The sequence below is a fragment of the Glandiceps talaboti genome, chromosome 9 (assembly GCF_964340395.1).
Source record: "Glandiceps talaboti chromosome 9, keGlaTala1.1, whole genome shotgun sequence".
Lineage (NCBI taxonomy): Eukaryota > Metazoa > Hemichordata > Enteropneusta > Spengelidae > Glandiceps > Glandiceps talaboti.
The window spans coordinates 17390167-17411632 of record NC_135557.1 but is presented as its reverse complement, the minus strand read 5'-3'; the positions used below and the strand labels follow the sequence as shown (position 1 = coordinate 17411632).

At 36.0% G+C, this 21466-nt stretch overlaps 2 protein-coding genes across 2 annotated transcripts; one reads left to right on the top strand and one right to left on the bottom strand.

Annotated features, from left to right (window-relative positions):
- The first annotated feature begins 1348 nt into the window (after positions 1-1348).
- On the top strand, positions 1349-8735 carry LOC144439712 (transmembrane protein 145-like). The gene is made up of 12 exons (XM_078128945.1): positions 1349-1458; positions 1890-1964; positions 2424-2540; positions 3043-3211; positions 3429-3500; positions 4178-4327; positions 5063-5141; positions 5572-5741; positions 6206-6350; positions 6966-7086; positions 7587-7721; positions 8628-8735. The coding sequence occupies exons 2-12, from the start codon at positions 1962-1964 to the stop codon at positions 8700-8702; spliced, it is 1236 nt and encodes a 411-aa protein (XP_077985071.1). The 5' UTR covers positions 1349-1458; positions 1890-1961; the 3' UTR covers positions 8703-8735.
- A 1174-nt stretch (positions 8736-9909) lies between these two features.
- LOC144439889 (transmembrane protein 145-like) lies at positions 9910-20600 on the bottom strand. Its single transcript, XM_078129120.1, has 13 exons — positions 20502-20600; positions 19414-19491; positions 18442-18522; positions 17655-17771; positions 16807-16972; positions 16122-16193; positions 15330-15479; positions 14189-14267; positions 13601-13774; positions 12542-12697; positions 11363-11483; positions 10567-10707; positions 9910-9965 (listed from the first exon to the last, which is right to left on the bottom strand). The coding sequence occupies exons 1-13, from the start codon at positions 20598-20600 to the stop codon at positions 9927-9929; spliced, it is 1473 nt and encodes a 490-aa protein (XP_077985246.1). The 3' UTR covers positions 9910-9926.
- Positions 20601-21466: the final 866 nt, after the last annotated feature.

Sequence of the window (21466 nt, the reverse complement as noted above, 5' to 3'; positions counted from 1 at the left end):
TCTGATTATTCCTGCCAACAAACAAATAGGCATGCTATGCCTGCCTGCTAACCCATCGAGCTTTTATCTGAAAAGTTGTCCAGAGTTTTGTGTCTTCGCAAATCGATAGGGAATGGTAATGAAAGCAAACAAATCTAAGGACTTAACTAGGACTTAATTAGAACTAAAAGGACTTAAACCCCCTCAAGAATACTAAATGACGCAATAAAATTCGAGCTAAAACATCTGATATGCACCCCCCCCCCCTTCCAACTTGAGCAACAAGACTGAGATGGGCTGCAATTATTCTCTGTTACACCACCATGTACACACATATGAAACCATCAGCTTTGCTTCGCATTTTTTCAGATCAGCCGTAGAGGGCGTTGTCATTAGATTTATAACAAAGATATGCAGCGCAGGTCGCCATGCATGTTGTAAGAAAAAGAAATACATGTAAAACGACTCTTCCGAACATGTATCACTGGCATGATAAATGACATGAGTGGCGCATTTATCATGTACTCATGCACGCTCAATCATAAAATAGTGCACAGGTTACCCACAAGACAAGGTAAGTATGACCTTTGACCTATTACAGAATTTGTCGTCTGCAAACAACAACCTTGTTGCATTACATGTGTATCAGATTTATCCCCCGAAAATTTTTAAGTTATAACGGTTGTTTTGACAGAAAATGGTTACAAGTGAAAGTAAGTAGTCAGACACATGGAGAATGTTGCATTTTGCAGTGCTATATTGAAACATTACTACTCGTTGCCAGGATATAACGTTCGATACACATACAGTGACGATTGGACAGTCTAGTCATGATTCCAGAATCGTCGCTATGGCAATGTGTTTACACGTATGTACTTCCAAACTTCATTGCGGTGTGTGCATAGACAGACCCGTAGACTACTTTCGAGAATGACTCAATTTATTGCGTTATTTCTACGAATGGTGTTTTAGACACGACTTCCGAAATATGACGGCAAACAATTTTGCCAGGATGTCAACAATTTTGTTGATATTCCTCGTCCTTTGCCTGCTTCCTTCGTACGAAGGGAAGTACATCGAGGGACACTTTGAAACTGAAAGGGTAAGTGTCCATCACTTTGTCATGAATTTGTCTACTTTCGTTGACTATTACATCGTCCTTCTCCCTCCCTTCCCCTCACTTATATATTTACAGCTTGAACTTGAAGCGTTCTGTGTTTGTCTGTTTTGTCTGTCTGTCTGTCTGTCTGTCTGTCTGTCTGTCTGTCTGTCTCTCTCTCTCTCTCTCTCTCTCTCTCTCTCTCTCTCTCTCTCTCTCTCTCTCTCTCTCTCTCTCTCTCTCTCTCTCTCTCTCTCACTGCTGTGTTGGGTAAAAACTGATTGCCATTTTCTTTTCAGGATTTTCAGTTTGTTGACCGTTTCTGTTTCCAAGCCAATGAGCGAGGAAGACTAGAATATGATATTCAATTCCCTTCTACAGTGAGTCATAAATCATATATTGTTTTTAATACTAATTTAACTTGAATAATATTTTTGAAAGTTTCAAATTTGTTTGATCATATGCATTTTTATATTAAACAAAAACTTTATACACTTTCTCTGTTACTTTGTGGAAGTTTGTTCAAGAACATTCAAATCCCTTTCTCTGTTTCTCTGTCAAAATAGCATTTTTAAGGAGAGTTCAAAATGAAAACAAATGTCAAAATTGAAATACAATACAGCCACCAACTACTACATGTTTATCTTGAAGTTGACCACCGGGTCACTTACAGATTATCCCATTTTTAGGTAATTTGGAGTATTTTTTCAGAAATTCTGGTGTACTTTATTTGAAAGGTTATACATATCAGGAAAACTTAAAAACAAAGTTGTATTTTTTCTGAATTTTGCTATTATTCTAATTTCTGCAGTTGGACGTTTCACTACTTCTGTTTAGTGACCATAAATCCCAGTGGCCTTTCATCCGAAGTGTTGGTGAAAGTATGGTAAGTCTGAATTCAACATTGCGGCTACCAATTTTTAAAGTTCAGCAGTCATTTGATGCACATGTGCAGATGTTTTGTTTGTTGATAAATGTGTTGCATCATATACTCCTACATGTACAACTGCCGACATCAGACCATGGACGAACGGAATCTTACAAAGAGGGAAAGTAAACGACTGAATTGGATTAATGACACTTGACTCATCATGTACAGAGACTTGTATTACACGACATGATTTCATAAGAACAGTTTTATGACCACTTTACATAATAGTTCAGGTTTACAAACAAATTTCCAGTTGCCGTGGCATTTCATGTACACATAAAGAGACCATAAAACTGTTCTTATCAAACCATGGTGTGTAATACAAGTCTCTACTGTTCCAACATGGTATGTATATAATTCAGAATTCAAATAGACCTATTTTAAATCAATTCTGTATGTTCTCATTCTCTCAAGACATGTAAACAGAAACAGAATCGCATACCAATGAAATCAAAAGGTAAAATGTTTCTGAAGGATGGAAGTTACGGATGTAAACTGGAAACAGAAGAACATGGTGGTGAATTGGTGAAGGTAATTCATTAGATTATACAGAGTATGATCACATTAGGGGGACCAGAGTCAGCTCTAGGCTGACTTAAGTAAAAAAAATTGATAAGCTTGCAGTGTTCTCTGCAGTTGTACTTTCATATGCATAGCGAGTGAAAGTGCAGCAGAAAACACTGCAAGCACAAGTATAGTACATGTACCCTGATTATCCATACTTTCACTCGTGTCATGGGGTTCTGTTATTAAAACACATGTTTACTTGATACAGCAACATTCCGTAAACATTATACTGTGTGATCATGTAATTTAATGTACAGGAACAAAACCTGTATGCTTTTGTATATCTGTTTTCAGTATTGCGCTGTAGTGTAAATATTATGAGTATGTACATGCACTGATGCAGGTACGGTAATCATGTACTTTGGGCTAACGTTAGTAATATTACTTCCTTAGTCTGCATGCATCGAGACTGATTCATTATAATGTATTACAGTAGACATTATGGTTCTTTATTTCTTTCATTCAGAGTATCATTCACTGCCAAGGACACACTGAACTGCTCTCAAACCGAGAACGTTGGTGGTACATTGTACTTGCTAACTGTGACTCTGACTCAGGAATTGATGTTGACTACAAACTGACTATGACTAATGGTGACAGTTTATGGGATAAACACTTCTCAGCTGATGAAAGATGTAAGTAGAAACCTTCACACCCCTATACTCTTGTAATTATGGTATAACCCTATTGTATTGATAAGAACTAATAGTAAATACAGGGGTGTTAGTTATCAAGCAAGTAGTTATTTTCAAGGCGTATAAATATTCAAAGGATAGAGTAGTTAGCATTAGCCATACAATTTATACAAAATGAAAATTTAATACTGTGCATATTTTGTTTAATCTTTTTAAGATATCTGGGAGACTGATTTGGTATTTCTGATTCTGTACATGATAATGTTGTCCGTGATTGGTTACTACTCCAGTAAGTACAAATACTCTTTTCATTGTACTTATGTCTATTCATTATTTTAGTGTATATATTGAAAGTAGTGTGACCTCTATTGATAGCCAAATTGTGTTGTTGTAGGTCAAAATGAGAAAAACTGGGATTTCTTGTGAGTCATCCCATAGTAAGAGATAGGGGAACACCAAATTTTGGTGCATCACTAGAAATTGTGTATGTCAGTGGCATATCAAATTGACTTAGAGGGCACACTGAAATTTGAAAGTAATTAAAGAGATATAAAAGTTAGGCTGTTTTCATCTTAGCTACATTTCTTAGTCTTATGTATGGTGGGACTAAGAAAAGTGTTGAGTCAAGAAGTTCCTATCTTTGTATTCTGTCATTATGTTTGAGAACAGTTGATTTATAAGTAGATCTCTTTTAACCCAGATTTGCCAATTTTAACAACTCCAATTTATAGAGGTGGTGATGCAGGTAAAAAATGACTTTTCTGGTCTCCTAAGTGTACAGAATGTAGCTAACCGAAGGAAGGTGAAATTATAGCCTCAACCTTTACCCCCCCCCCCCCCACACACACACACACACACATATTTTGGTTACAGATTAGCAACATTAAACAACACATGCATCCTGACACCTTTCAGTATGTATCTATATTATTATAACTCTTAATTTTGTGACTGTATTATGTATAGGAGAGCTGATAGCTCGGAGAATGTTTCACTCAACCTATAAACTGTTTGCTGTATCTATGATTGCTGAATGGCTAAGTTTGGGACTCAAACTGGCTGGCTACATCAATTATGCTGTGAATGGTGTAGCAGCTCCTGGATTACAAATTGTTGGTAAGTTAGTAAGACCAAATGAATGAAAAATTTAGACAAACTAGGGATATTGATTACATTGCAGAAATAAGAATAATCAGATAGGTGAGATTAGTTTATATTAGATGGATAGGATGAAACTGGGATAAACTCATTATAAATTCAGTCTCTTGTCAAATGCTTAAAAGCTTGTATTGTAAACCTTTTGATATTTTATCACTCAATTTATCTTGTCATCTATGTGTTTTCTGATTTCAATTACTTTGCTGGGCTGCAGTGAACCACTGCCGTGAACCACTTGAGTAACCAGTCTTTTTGCCTAGAAGTAGAACGGCTATTGTTCACATTTGAAATTTAATGTATATACAACAAAATATTAATGGCATATTTTCAACATTTGAAAACTAAAATCAATTTAAATAAAGTCATATTATATAACTGGAAATTGAAACCTCAGCTTTGTGTTTGCTGGGATTCATGCACGGATACTGTACTTGCATGAAAATAAATGTTAGCCCGTAGTGTGAATCACCACTACCTGTAAATTAAACTGAGGTTATTGATGCATGTCTCTCAATCATTATGTGAAAATAAGTTTGCATTGTAATATACTGGTATACAATATCTAGCAAATGTCATGAACAGACATTGATGGTATATTATTCACATCTGATGGATAAGATGAAACTACAATAAAAATCAATTTCACCTGTGACCTTGATAGTTAAGACTCACTCTCCCAATTTTTTTTTTCAGCTGACCTCATCTCTGCTATTGCCATAATGCTGTTTGTTCTTATGGTTATGCTACTTGGAAAAGGATTCACTGTTACAAGGTATGTATGATATTAACTGTAGACTTATTGACATAGTGAGGTTGGAAAGAGAATCTCTTCTAGTCCGATCCTAGTCTGAAAACTAGGATGTAGTGTCCCTTCACTCCCCTGGACACTAGAATCTAGTACTCAGTGCCACCTTTGGACACCAAGAACTAGTCCCATGCATGCAGACAGACAGACAGACAGACCGTACGTACGTACGTAAGTACGTACATACATACATACATACAGACAGACAGACAGACAGACAGACAGACAGACAGACAGACAGACACATATACATACTTAGGAGTGCAAGAGTAATGAGTAGAACATACATACGTATGTACGTACGTACACGCACATGCACACACACACACACACACACATTAACATACTACTTATATATACCCTTGTTGCAATCACTCATTATCTCCATTTATTACAGGAGAACTCTAAAATCTCAGAGTGTTCTGGCTATCACTCTGTTTATGGCTGTATTTGGAATTGCGTACATAGCTTTGTATGCCTATGATGAATTACTGTTTGACCCAAGGGATGTACTCTACAAATATGAATCTCCTGCTGGATATGGTATTGTTGCACTCAATATTATGGGTAAGTTATATCATTACATGATGTACCAGTGATTACTTGCACTGGTGTGTGCATACACCAATAGTATTTGCACTGCGGTAATGCAGTATTGAAAATATTATTGCATACCTATATGTAAATGATATGCAAATGTTGAGTGATTGTTCCTTGTACACAAAAGTGCGTAATCACAATATAATTCTTTATGGAAATTCCAATTTCAGATGAACATTTGTAATAATAACAGAACCCCATTCCATGTGAGTGCCAGTGTGGGTACTCGGGGTAATAATGCACTCATGCTTGCAGTGTTTACACCTGCACTTTCACTCACTCACTCACTTGTTGAATAAACTAAAAAGTAAATAGTATCATAACATTATCTCTGCTTGTGCTAAGAATTTAGTATTACATGACGGTTGTGGTTAGTCAATTTATGTATTCTTCTGAAAGCCGAACTTCTTTATTTTTTTATGCCTTTTTAGGATTCCTGATATTCTTCTCTGTTGAACAAGTGACATACAAGAAGGTTCACTTCTACGTGTCCTTTGGTGTTATCTTCTCCATCTGGTGGCTGGCAACTCCTATCACTATCTTTGTATGTAACTACGCATTGGATCCATGGCTAAGGTCAGTAAATATGCTGTTCACTTTTTTTTTTTTCTTATTTTCAGCCATTTTGAACACAAAATTAAAATGAGTACAACAGTGGGTAAATGAACGTCTTATTTGTAGTAAACAGTCAATTCTTTAAACAGTCAAGTTTTTCAAATTTGACATTTTTCAGAAGGTTTTTGGTCCAATTCGGTCTGACTCATATTAACTAGAGATGCTCAAGCAAAACTTTGTCCTAATCGAAAGTTTACACGACTTACAAAAGCTTTACATTAGCTTCATGTGAACTCTGACATTGTGCAAATAAATCAAATTTAACACAGTGGTCGGAACTTTGGCTGAGTAGAAGTCTATATATAGTGATCACAACACATCATGATTGCCACAAATGGAAAGTGCTTCACATAGACAGTGTATTGGGAGACTACTGAATTTGAAACTATCAAGAATATCCAATAAAGTACGCAAAAAAATATATACAAAAACAAAACTACGAAGTATATTTTTTAAAAGGGGAGGAGCCATGGTTCTCTAACTCTGACAAACACAACACTACACATTATTAAGTGAAATGAAAACATTTTGTCAAGATGTGATTCAACATCATATACTCTGTTGATTTCTTAATAGGGCAAAGGTTGTAAACGGTATGGAGAGAGCTGTTATGTTCTATGGACATGTCATCTTTCTGTTTCTGAGCAGACCATCAGCTGCTAACAAGGCTTTCCCATTCCACATGAAGACAGCAAGGGTAAGTACAGTGAAATATGCCCTGTAAGTGCCTGGCTTTGAATCTGCAGGTTGCAGGTTGGAGCCCTATCGCTGCCATTTGTTTCTGAGTGGCTAAAGTCCTTGGGCAAGATTTGAACTACAGCTTGATGTGTTATGGGAGGATGCTCCGTAAGTAGGGGATGAAAATGTACTATTATACTTACAACAAAATATATGACCAAATACCACCTCGTTCATATTTAAATTTATGAATATCACAAAAAAAACTTGCATGTTTTAACTGAACATGATGTCAACTGTTAGTGACATCATGCCATTGCACCTTCATCAGCCTTGACAAGCCAATGGGAAAGGGCACATGTGTACACACTAGACTATTCTACAGGCAATTTCTTTTTTATCTTTCTGGTTGAATAGAGATAAAAGTGCAGACTGTATATGAAATAAGGACTTGTTTGTATTTAACACTTCATCACTAAATACAGCCATTCAAGTAATTCATATATTTCCATATTTCAGGTTGGCGTAATGAGAGAGGATTCCGAGGCTTATTGTGTTGAATCCAATTCTGATATTGAGAGTGCCAGTACTTCAGTCAGATCCATTGCATTCACTGATCTCTTTGTCACCGATCACAGCCACTCTGCCAACAAGGTAAGTCTTATTGAGTATATTCATTGTTAGTTTCACTACCTGCATAAAATGGGGTGGGGTGGGGTGGGGTGGGGTGGGGGGGGGGGAGTGGGGGTTGATAATACTATGAATATTTGCAAAATAGTATTGGTGAAGGAAATTAACTCCAGATACTGATACTAGAAGTCACCATCCATTGACCCTGATGTATCAATCAATAGACTGGATCATTTGCTAAAATTTTCTATTTTCATGTTCTGAAAAACACCAGAGAGTAGCTGAAGAATGGCTTTGAATCTGCCCATCCCCAACACATCGATGTGCAAACAGTGCATGTTTTCAACACTATTGCATGTTGCATTGGCCCCTGAGTAACAATGTTGACACTGTCAATAATCGATCAAACCAACCAATGTTTGACTGCTAATTCAGTTATGAGTTTGACTAGAGGGTTCTTCATAGCTAAGATTGGTCACAGCAAAGTGGAGCTTATTTGACCAAAAAAAAGATAATTGTTTCTGGTCAGCATGTGCATCACTTAAATACCCCACATTGGTCTTTTGTGTGTGTGTGTGTGTGTGTGTGTGTGTGTGTGTGTGTTTGTCCAGCCCATGCAGTCTGCAGATCCGTGGGGAAACACAAAAATACCCCCCCCCCCCCCCCCACTTCAGTGAAGACAACTGCAGAGCCAATCACGAACAAGCAAATGACATCTGCCCCACATACACACTTGGTCTAAAGTACTAAATAAAAACAGTAACTGCCATAAATAGTAGACTGAGTGACAGGTTTGTTGAGAATTTAAAAAAAACACCAAAAAAACGCACCATTTTAGACAAACTGTCCTGACCAGAAACAATTATCTTTTTTTTGTTTACATTCTGTATAGAAAAGATATTTAATGACATATCTCTTTATATTTTTCAGAAAATTGCTTGGGGTGAAAATAATGAGAAGCCAATTGCTGGTGTGATTACTCATTATAGTGAAATGGATAAATAAACATCCAGTCCACAATGAAAATCTGTCCTTGGAGTTGTTCATCACTGGATTTCTTATCATCTATATCCAGTAAACATTCTCTCACAGACCTTTCATTGCCAAGCAGAGTAAAACTTGTTATACCAGTCTTACATGCTGTGGAGTACTGACCAAAAATTGTGAATTTTTCTTTTCCTTTTTTGAAAAGAAAATAAATAAAACAAATAAAAGTAAAATATTGGTTTCTGTGTATTATTCATAGGATGACACAGTGATATGATAATATCATATTTGTACAGACTTGTGTACTTTTTCAACTCCCTAGGGGGCATACAGTAAATGTTGCTATGTACTCTTCTAGTAACTCATAGTGACAAGGTCCCTTAGGTCACTCAGTTTCTTTGGCTGAACAAAGAAAAATACTGAGGAATAATGTCTAATTATACGATTGCATTTTCTATCTAATATCCAATAGTTGAACTCAGCATCATAAACTACAGGCCTCTTTATGCCATCATCCGAAATGTATCCACCAAGAGGCTTCATATTTCGTTGTTTTAGCAGAAACACAACCCATAACACCAAAATAAAGCATTTTCTGTATGTGCCACAATCATTTATAGCATCCATATCAAGTGTAAAAGTATACTGTTTCATTTGCTAATACAGATATGAATGCTATACATGAGTGTAGCACATAGAGAAAGTGCTTTACTTCAGTGTTATTCATTGTGATATGAATGCTATAAATGAGTGTAGCATATAGAGAAAGTGCTTTACTTCAGTGTTACTCATTGTGATATGAATGCTATAAATTAGTGTAGCACATAAAGTGCTTTACTTCAGTGTTACTTGTTGTGATATGAATGCTATAACTTATAAACAAGTGTAGCACACAGAGAAAGTGCTTTACTTCAGTGTTATTCATTGTGATATGAATGCTATAAACAAGTGTAGCACATAAAGTGCTTTACTTCAGTGTTACTTGTTGTATGTGCTCTGGTTTGTGAGAATGCTTGGGCCAGACAGTTATCACAAACAACATATCATTATAAATAATGCATTTATTGTGGCTTTCACAATGGAAATATTGAGAGGCAAAATGTCTAGTACATTCACAATTTGGATCATAGAGATGCAACAAAATTAAAGTTATAATCTAGATGGATTTAAAATGAAATATGAAGTCGTAGTCAAATTTGTCTATTAGACATAATTATGATAACATGTCAGCTGAGGAGAGGTTCATTGATGTAGATATGTTTCGTCCAATTCGTTTTGATCCTAGAAGAGAAAATAGAAAGAGGGTTACGATGCATCATGATTGTAATTTATGTTACATGGTGTTATATCTGAGATCAGTGTGTATATCTAAGTTTTGGAACCCTAGTACAGCTGATTTCAAAATATCATTCTGAGGCACTCTTTGAAACAATCATGCCGAAACTAGTTAGAAACTACACATACTACACTGTAAGATAACATGATTGAATGAATACAGTTTCCTGCAGCATGTTGTCGGAATGAAATGAAATGATGTGCCACCATGCATGCAGACGTCAAAACATTGGCACCCGTGTGTCTGCGTTGTGTTGTAGTAAATTGTTAAATAGTCTATTTCATTTAGACTAAATGTAGCAATAACTTGGTGATCTTGCTTTTAAAGTGTAGCATGTGTAGTTTCTTATTGATTTCTGTGTGGTTGTATTAAACAGACGAGTGAAAATTAACAAAAAAATCAAAATGTGAGTTAGGATAGCGGAAATAGTTTTAGTATCATTAGTCCTTCAAGTCTACAAGTAGGCTAGAGCATAGCAGTTATTTTATGAACATTTTTCTAATGGTACTGAATAACTTCTGAATTACTGTGCAATATATCACTTACATTGTTAGTCTGGGTGGTTTCTATGGCAGTATGATTGGGATCGGTGACAAACATATTATAAAAGTTGACGTCACTTTCAACGGTGTAATTAACATGTGTGCCTGCATACGTCTCAGAGTCGACATCTTTCAGTACACCGATCTAAACAGTAAAGAATAAAACAATACAAATATGTCAACATGACTTTTTAATGCAAACTTAAAACACATCTTTTTAAATAGTATTATGAACTCTATTGATTATTATATAACTATGTGTACTACATAGTCATGAGGGATTTTACACTCATTACAGATCTTATGAGATATGCAAATATGCCTAGCAACAACGGTTGTCAAACGTGATCGTGGTCAAGCTTTCACCGTGGCCATGTGTGATGATGTTTAGAACAATTAGTGTTGCTAAACGTTTGACACTTTCAGCTTGACCACCCTCAAGTGGTTGCTATGGATGTAATTGCCCATGCGGGATCTCATGAGATCTGCCGTGAGATGAAAAATGGCTTATTTTAGCCATTCTGTCATTCATTTAACCAGTATGTTGTGTTTTACCTTGTTGCGTTTTACCTTGTTTGTTTGTTTGTTTTGAATATCTTTTTACTGCATGTGTAGAACTTTTGAATATTTCAAAAAAAAAGAAAAGGCACTCCAGATATTAAATTAATGTTACACTTTAATCGTGTTGCTTTTCCCTATATTAATTCACTAGCACTGAACGAGGTATCCTATGAACTTGGACAAGTCTAGGTGATGTTAGGAGAGACTCATGCATACACTGTATACTGGTACCTACATACCTGTGTTGTTTTGATGTGAAATGGAAAGTTCTGGTTAGCTGCTGAGGGTCTGGTGAGAATCAGAAAGAATATATGACCCAGGAAGATGACGGATCTTTCCATGGCATTCACTACCTTAGCCCTGGTGATAAATACAGAGAAGATATTATATCATTATTCCAAAGTCTGGAAAATACCATGAGTGAACTCAACTCCTGCCCCGTCCCCACCCCTACATACACCTGTACAACTTCTCTATTTGTGTGAGAGTTTTTGCCTGAGCATCCCCACTGACAAAGATAGATTGCCAATTGAGTTATGGAGACAAAGGTTTATTACTTTCGGACTTTAAAGACACTTTCCTGGAAATGTGAAGCCTACAAACTTTCCAGGACTTTCAAAGACTTCCAAAGATTGTATGAACTCTGCTCAATTCCACAACTTTTAAAGACTTACCAGGACTGTATGAAGAATGCTAAAATTCCTGGACTTTCACAGACTTGCTGCCCCAAGAGTTTCCAGAAATATATTAAACCTGCTAAAATTCCTAGACATTCACAGACTTGCTGCCCCAAGAGTTTCCAGAAATATATTAAACCTGCTAAAATTCCTAGACATTCACAGACTTGCTGCCCCAAGAGTTTCCAGAAATGTATTAAGCCTACTAAAATTTCTGGACATTCACAGATTTTCCATGGGTTTTCAGGAATATATTAAGCCTGCTAAAATTCCTGAACTTTCACAGACTTGCCGCCCCAACAGTTTCCAGAAATGTATTAAGCCTGCTAAAATTCATGGACTTTCAGACTTTCCATAGGTTTTCAGGAATATATTACACCTGCTAAAATTCATGGACTTTCAGACTTTCCATAGGTTTTCAGGAATATATTACACCTGCTAAAATTCATGGACATTCACAGACTTGCCAAGGGTTTCCAGAAATATATTAAGCCTGCTAAAATTCCTGGACTTTCACAGACTTGCCAAGAGTTTCCAGAAATACATTAAGCCTGCTAAAATTCCTGGACTTTCACAGATTTTCCATGGCTTTTGAGGAATATAGAAAGTCTGTTAAAATTCCATGATTTTCAAAGACTATCCTGGCAGACGAAGCCTGCTAAAATTCCAGGATTTTCAAAGACTTTCCCAAGCCTTTCCAGGAATGTATAAACTCTGTATGTATATTGCTATTGTCCTTACCTAACAGACTCTGGGAGTCCATAGTTACAAATAAAAATAGTGATAGGTGTGGCCAACCACCATCCTGAATATATCAATGCAAATCGGAAGTAGAAAGGAGTCTTGCTGGGATAGTGTTTTAAAGTGATGCCAATAGTGTAATACATCCACACTGCACTTACAATTAATACAAGTTTAAATGTTAAATAAGAAAGACAACTGCAAAAGAAAAGGTAATAAGTCTTCACTTTCCTACAAGGATGAAGATAAGAGCTGGTACTAGTGGTAGTCAGCAAAAATAAGGCCAGAAAAAAGAAAAAAAAATGTTTCTGGTCAGGAGAGTTTCTCTAAAATGGTACGACAATGCGATATTTTTTTTTTAAATCTCAACAAACCTGTCATGCAGTCTACTATTTATGGTAGTGTCTGTTCTTTTTATTTAGTACTTAAGAGTAAGTGTGTATGTGGGGCAGATGTTATTTGCTTGTTCATGATTTGCTCTGCAGTTGGCAGGGTTATTTTTGTGTTTCCCCATGGATCTGCAGACTGCATGGGCTGGACAAACACACACAAAAAAAAGACCGATGCGGGTGTAAGTGATGCGTGCGCTGACCAGAAACGATTCTTTTTTTTTTTTGCCTGACAAGCTACTCCATAATTTCTTACCAGCTACTTGTTTTTCAGGAATTCTGTTTCATACTTTCAACCACTATATATCCATTATTGGGCAAATTTATTGGTCTCGCTAGTAGTAGTAGATATTATAACCTGCTTTTCCAATTTCATCTGATACGTTTTAAATAAGCTACATCCAAGCCCTAGTAGTAGTACATATTATAACCCCCAATTTCACCCATTTTAAATTAGCTATATCCAAGCCTCCACCCCAACCCCATCCTAAACCCCCACTCACCCCCCCTCACCCCCCCCCCACACACACACACTTCCACCCCTATACTTCATTTCTGAAAGATTAATTTGAGTTTGTTGTTGAAATTTTGACCCAGAAGGTCAAGATCATCTATAAAGATTTTAATGTAAATAAAATATTAAAATATAAAATATTTACTATTTGTCTACTCACCAATAAAGTTGAGTACAATCAGACCATATCCAGCTGGTGATTGGTACTTATAGAGTACATCTCTAGGGTCAAACATTGTCGCTTCGTATATGTATAAAGTCAAGTAAGTTAAGCAGTACAGTGTCATGAACACTGAGATCTTGATAAAACTCTTCCTACTCAAGGTACCCCTAGGTGATAGGAATAAAATATGAGTTGTTCTATAGCAAAGAAAGTACTATTAACAAAGTATATTTTAAGTAAGATTTTTGACCAAAAATAACATTTTTTGTTCCTAGTCTGTGTGTTAAGGATCATGTCATCATGTATTGAACACTTTTACATCTACACATCCTTATTTCATGCCTGTGTTGTAGTTATGTTGATTTTGATAACTTCCAACAAGACTGTCATGCAAAGGGAGAGAGAGAGAGAGAGAGAGAGAGAGAGAGAGAGAGAGAGAGAGAGAGAGAGAGAGAGAGAGAGAGAGAGCGAGAGAGAGAGAGAGAGAGAGAGAGAGAGAGAGGAGGAATGCTTCAAGTACATGTATAGTTTGTCGACTACTTACTTTGCATATGTCGTTATGCAATGATTTGATTTCTTACCTGGTTACTGTGTATCCTTTACTGACTAATATAATCATAAGAGTGAAAAGAAGAACACCAGCTGCTGATGACAGATTAGCTGAAATAAAATAACAAAGTTTATGTTGTAAAACTGCTAAATTATAAATTACCACCAACATCTTACTTAATACAAACTGGAGCCCGGTGATGTTTTCACATGCACACGTGACTTCCATTCAAAAAGGAAGCATTTCTATGTATACATAATTTACATATCAGGATCGTGTTTTTCTTGAATGAATTTCCCAATTACAAATTCACCTGTCAATGTATGATTACGACTGACATGCACTGTTCACACTTTTATCAGCGTGTGATCAAGCTGGATTATCACCATTTTACTAGCCATTGGTACTGGTAATGGTCACTAGATTCAAAAGTCATGGCTAGATTCTAATAAAATTGGAAACTCTGAATTAAAAACTAAAGTCTGAAAATCAGTGTAATCATCACACATAGAAATGATGGGAAATTAACTAAATAAAACTGTCATCTGCATTGTCAGCATTAAAAATATGGTACATGTTCAATACACTTATGGTATAATTAGATATTATCTTTTCTTCGTTCTGCCAAGGAAAATATGAGTGATCCATGGAGACTTGGATTGGGTGGTGTTCCCATTTAATAAAGTAAAAGGGAACACCACTCCAGGAAATAGAAAGACATTTTCATAAACATACTATGGGTTCTATCGAGTCATTTCATGATTTTAGATCACCTACAATTACTTGTGATTTCAGAGAAATATTAAGTTGATCTTGTGCCTTTATAGGGTATCTTTGCTTTGGTCCAGTGCATCATGGGAGTCAGCAGAAATAATTTATTCATGGTTGCACAATGAATATTCATGACTCCTAAGTGTTTATTCCCTTCAGTGAGAAACATCTCTCATGAATATATAATGACACAAGATCAACTTGATGTTTCTCTGAAATTGTAAGTAACTGTAGGTGATGTAAAATCATGAAATTACTCTCCAGAACCTATAGTTTATGAAAATACTTTATTTCCAGAGTGGCATTCCCTTTTAATATCTAAAAATTCAAAGTTGTCACTGACTTTGTTATTTATACTATAGTAATACAGTCTGTAATTTGAACAATGAAGTCACACTTACCCAAAAATTTCAGAAAGTAATTTTCAATACCTTTTTCAGCGTATGCCATATAAGAAGAAAATAATCCCAAGACACCCATAAACTCAGCAAACAATGAACATACAAACATCTTGTATGTCGTATGCAGGAGTTTACTTGCACTCAATATCCCTGTAGATGAAGTAACAAATACAAATGAATGAATGAATGAAATAATATACTATGACAAAACTCCATGATGCATGTGTGCAACTGTGTACCAGTTCTCTGCAGTGTTTTGTTAAGGGATAGTAGGTAACATCTACCTGAGTTCCTCTGTCATTTTACTGGAGTTCCCCACCAACATCATGGTACAATGTATTGGAAACTAAGCCAGTTTTACCAGATTTCCCTCTTCCTGTAACTGGGCTTCCCAGCCTTTAACAAAAACACTGCTCTGATATTTGCACAAGTATTTGCTGTGTTTTCTGCAGTTGTAAGCTATTGAAAGTACAGTAGAAAAACACACTACAAGCAGAAGTAAAAATAGTCTACCCCCTGAGTACCCACACTGGCATTCACATGCTATGGGGTTCTGTCAATATATTTCAATCCAAAAACAGGAAATATGTCACAAAAAATACTACCACGTGTTTGCATGGGTTTGTGAACATGGAATGACACATGCCCATTTGCAAACACAGGTATTTAATAAAGTTTTCAGTATTGCAGTGCAGTGCAAAGGCCAATATGCCGTTCACAGTGTTTTCTGGTACATGTGAAGCTGCTGATATGGTAAATGCTTTATGATACAAAACATTGGGTTGTACTTACTGGTTATGTTCTGTACTATAAGTAACACTATGATGTATACAATCATAAAAGTCAAATCAGTTTCCAGTATATCTATATGCATGGGAAAAAGGAAGCAAACCGACTTTATAGACTGTACATCGTGTCGCTCCGCCCTCACTGGTCTACTCTATCATGTAAAAGGGGTTGAGTGATGTGTGAGGGCGCCCTGTCATGGTGTACCTTACAGACTAATAACTTTAGAACTGGAATAAATTGGTGTTTGAGGTTATTACTGTTATATCAATAATATGCACTTTTCCAATACATATGGCCACCAATCAGGTAAGCCTGGGCCAACAACAAAGTAGCATGCATACACCCCTATCGTATGTCACCATTGTACCAGGTTTGAATGACACTTGATAGCAGAGATACAAGTAGTATACACACACACCTATATAGTATGTCACCATTGTACCAGGTTTGAATGACACTTGATAGCAGAGATACAAGTAGTATACATACACACCTATATAGTATGTCACCATTGTACCAGGTTTGAATGACACTTGATAGCAGAGATACAAGTAGTATACACACACACCTATATAGTATGTCACCATTGTGCCAGGTTTGAATGGCCATTTTGCAGTATCTATTATTGTCAAGACTCATATCAGCAAACCTATCACAAATATGTAGCGATGTAAATGTTCTGACTTACGGCTTTCATCAGCTGAGAGATGTTTATCCCAAACACTGTCACCATTTGTCAAGGTCATTTCATATTCAATGGTAATACCATCTGGTGAGTAACAATTACTCATCACAAAATACCACCAACGTTCTTTGACTGTTGTAACTGTATGAAACTTCTCACAAATCATCAACTAGTGTAAAACAAAACATAAAAGATAAACATATAAAGATGAGTAACGTGATGAATGATGTCGGACAAATTATCGTAATTGCTAACGTAGAAATATGCACCTGGGAAATAAAAATTCTATACTGGTGTAGTTACCTTGCATAAAAAAAACGTTAACTAATTCTCAGTTAAAATCAAGAAAGAAGTCTGGGACCACCATGCAAAGTCTTGAAGTAGAGGTCAAAATGACCTAATATATGTAATCTAATATGGCCCCCGAATAATCTGAACATGAACTCTAAGGGAAAGTAATATGATCCAACCTTTAGACGTAGGAGAGATCTCCCAACATCTATGATTCTACCTTTAGATGTAGGAGAGATCTCCTAGGTAGATTTTTTTTTCATTTTATTGTTCTTTTTTCATGTGTGAGTGTCTAGTTCAGGTAGTTATGTTTTCCGTTATTTTCCAAATGGTCTCTATCTCTGAGTTATTGGTTTCTTCCCATCAGATGTACAGCCATTACAGATTGGAAGAAAAATGTTATATTGTATTTTTAAGTTGATGTCAGTTTTCACATCAACTATTTCTGGTGAGACTTCATGATTTTCACAATTTTATTATTTTTTTCTCAAATATGTACAAAAAATAGTTTAGGGTCGGCAGTGAAAACTAGCCTAAATTAAAGAATTTTTAAACCTTACCTCTAGTCTTTCATTGAACATTGTAACATTCTCTCTGTGACAACCAGAATTTGAATCTCCCAGAGTAACCCTAGTATCATATGTGTCAGGTATCAAGTCTTTTTTATCGGTACAGCTCTTGAAAAATAAAAATTAACAAATAAAGATTTCCAAAAAATAAAAGACAAATATTAATATTTTCTAAATAGATTTTTACAAAATACTAAATGTATTATGAATGTAAGTATAACACTGGCTTAGTAAAGCCTTGGGAGACTACTACTGGTAAGGCCTAAAAATATAATATGTGGTTCTGATTATGTTCAATTTTTAGAATAGCTGGGTGGAGTAGGTAGATTTTTTTTTTCAAATGCGAGTATCTAGTTCAGGTAGTTATGTTTTCTATTGTCTTCCATACTAGCCTCTGTGCTATTGGTTTCTTCTCATCAGATGTACAGACATTACAGATTGGAAGAACAGTTTTATATTTTTTTTTAAAAGTTGATGCCAGTTTTTGCATCCACTATTTCTTGCGAAACTTTTCAATTTTTTGTGATTTTATCATTTTTTTCTTGAAAACGTAAAAAGAATATTAGGGTCAGCAGTGAAAAACTATGTGGGGTAAAATAACCAGAACCACACATTATTTTTTAAACCTGATTGAAAATTTAAAAAAAAAACAGTTGAGAGCATTTTCCTTAACAAAACTAATGAATAACAATGAATTACAAACTCAAAACATTTGAAAATAATGAGAATAAACTGAAAATAATCTCTCGCAAGGGACCAGTGCCAATCTAACGTTTACCATTTTCTTTTCATTCTTCCTAATGTGATCCCATTGTCCTGGTGCATCATTGAAAAGTAACAGCTTGTAGCAACACTCTTCCTGGAAAAAGAAAAATGGTAATTTAAAACATTTAAAATAAATGAAAACGTTTTGAAAAGTCTAAAACTGGTATTGATGTAGTTGCATGAAATAGTTGTAATAATCTAACGATCTTTATTTATACTAGATAGTTCTGTCAGTATATAAACACTTGTCTCCCAAGAAGTCCAGTGAGGGACATCCCTCATGGGTTCAGTGTTAATGCAGGATGAAAACGGCGTACCCGGGGAAAACCTGTGTTGTTCGGTAGCGTCAAACCGAATGACACTCTTCTTACTAAGAGTGTGGTAAATTTAATCAAACCCTGAATGAGTTCGAACCCCGACTGCAGTGGTAAGAGGCAAGTGGTTTATATTTTGTTGCGTTGCTAGGAAGCGCTCTCGTATTCATATTTCTCGAACTCACACATCACATGCATTACACATAAATCTACCTCTACAATAGGAAAAGACTGCGTTTTTTTTTGTTTCCTTTTTAAAATCTATTTTCATTTTGTTATTTTATATTTTCACAATCTTAGCTTTATTGTGCCATGTGCCCATGGTTCATGAACAGAGCATATCTTTCATTATGGAAGTTATTGGGGGGGGGGGGGGGGGGAAGCTGAGAACATGCCAATTGTGTAGATGTAGAGGCCTTGTTACCAGGAACCCAATAAATAGAAGATAGAAAGGAGGAAAAGGTGAGGCAGAGAAACATGAAGGTGATTTTTTATTTTTTTACTTAAATCAACCAACCCACCCATAGCTGCCATGAAAAAGTGATGAGAAACATTTCAAAAAACAGGGTAACCCTGATCAAGATAATCTTGTACATAGAAATTCTGAATGTCATTATACCTGTAGATATCTGGTCTTTACCTTGACAAGCAAATACAATTTAAATACTTACCGCCTTGTATGTAAATTTATACTGTAAACTTCCCTTTCCATTTGATTCAAAACAGAAACGTCCCAAGAACACAAAGTCCTGCAACAATATGTGAGGATAACATTGAAATGAACAGACTTTGCGTTTACAACTCAAAATGAAAAGTAGCAAGTAACAAACATGAAGTAAAGAATTGTAGCCTAAAGTCAAGTCATGTGTTGTCTGGATGCCAACGTGGTCTCTAAATAAACCATGTCTGGTTAAAGTCCCACAATCAGCACAAAAAGTTGTTCATCCAATCAATGAACCCCAACTGCTATAGTGACATAAACAGTGTATAAGTAGCATCCTGAGCTGACAAATATACCATATTTGGACATTACATAACAGCCCCAATAAACACTAACTTTCTGAGGGACTGTGTTATTGGTTAGAATTTTGTTATTGATTAACAAAGATATAATGTTAATGACTGTGTGGGTGGCTGTGGATGAATTTTACATTGCATCTCAATTCTCATGCATCTCAGGACTTCTAGAGTAACGACTTTGACTATACTGTGAATAGAAGAGTAAATTGTATCAATACTGTATAGGAACTAGACTAAGTCACATGAGGATTTTCAGCTCTCGATCATCTTTCCCTGGTATAGCGAGAGCCAAACACCCCCAAATGACCTGATTCTCAGCTAAAATAATCATGGACAGCACTACTTGAACATCTGCAGAGTTCACAGTCTCTCTACATTTTCCTTTACTTTCGAAATTTTAGGGCCGCAAAATATAATAGTTGTATTAGGCCAAATAAAAAAAAGTTGTTTGGTTCCAGTACTTGACCCCACCTAGTTTTTCATGCCGGCCCTAAATTTTTTTTAATGTATTCGAGAAAAATAATAATAAAATCGCGAAAATCGAGTGAAGTCTCACAAGAAATAGTGGGTGCGGAAACTGACAACAACTTAATATTCCACCACCACCACCACCACCACCACCAACAACAACAACAACAACAACTGCTGGTGTTGCTCATCTCAGTCCATTACTAATGCTATTGTTCGTTCGAATAATAATGAAAAAACTAAAGAGATGCGGTTGAAAATAAAAGCTCACCGAAGATGTCCGCAAATGACCTCTGATGATCTTTCCATCTAACTTTGGGAGAATCAGATAAATTACAAATACCAGGGCTAGGAGATGAACACAAGCCATTGTAAGCTTTCTAAATTCTATGTTACTTCCATACTAACAAGATAGATGAATTGCATGTTTGTTGCTGTGCGTAGCACACACTTCATGTTACCAACTTCATGTTGTTACATTTCACGTGACTTTGGGAGTACGAACTTTATGTGGGCTACGCGCCATAGAAAAGAACCCCCTCACCGAATACATTCGAATGTTGTTGTTGTCGACAACTTCGGACAAGGGTGTCGGATTCCATCGAACGTTTCGACTCATATTCGAACACCAGTCGTCCCCAAAATGCAAACGTACTGTCATTAGTAATTTTGTCGTGTGGTGATCACACGATGCCTCTATTTACCCACTTTCATCCCAATTTCAGGCAGAAATTGTAGTAATTCGTTGAAAGGAGAAGCAGACGACCGTCTGTTTTACACGTGGGTCAAGTGATGTCAAACTAAAGTCAAAGGTCACAAGGTACAGCTCTCGGCTCTGTCATGTGACACTTTATTTTTGCCGAGAATATCTTCCTCGATATAGTTTCAGGCTATTCAATGCTGTGCTTATACGATATGCTGTTCCTTATTTTAACATTCTCCGTCCTTAAAAAATAAAAGTGATATTTTTATGAAACGATTACAGTAATTGTTTGAAAACACGCCTTATGCGAGATATTGCAAGACCGGAAGTGTGTAGATATACTATTATATATAGGGGTTGCCAGGTTGCGGTATTCGTGAACGAACAACATGTTGGTGAATAGTCACAATCAGTTGGTTGTTTTTATGAAAAGATCTCATTAGAAAATACAATATTCTTTGTTTTGCCAAGTATGGATTTTATTTCTTCTTGTGTAATTTTTGAGACATTTTGTTTGTACTCATAAGCCCCCC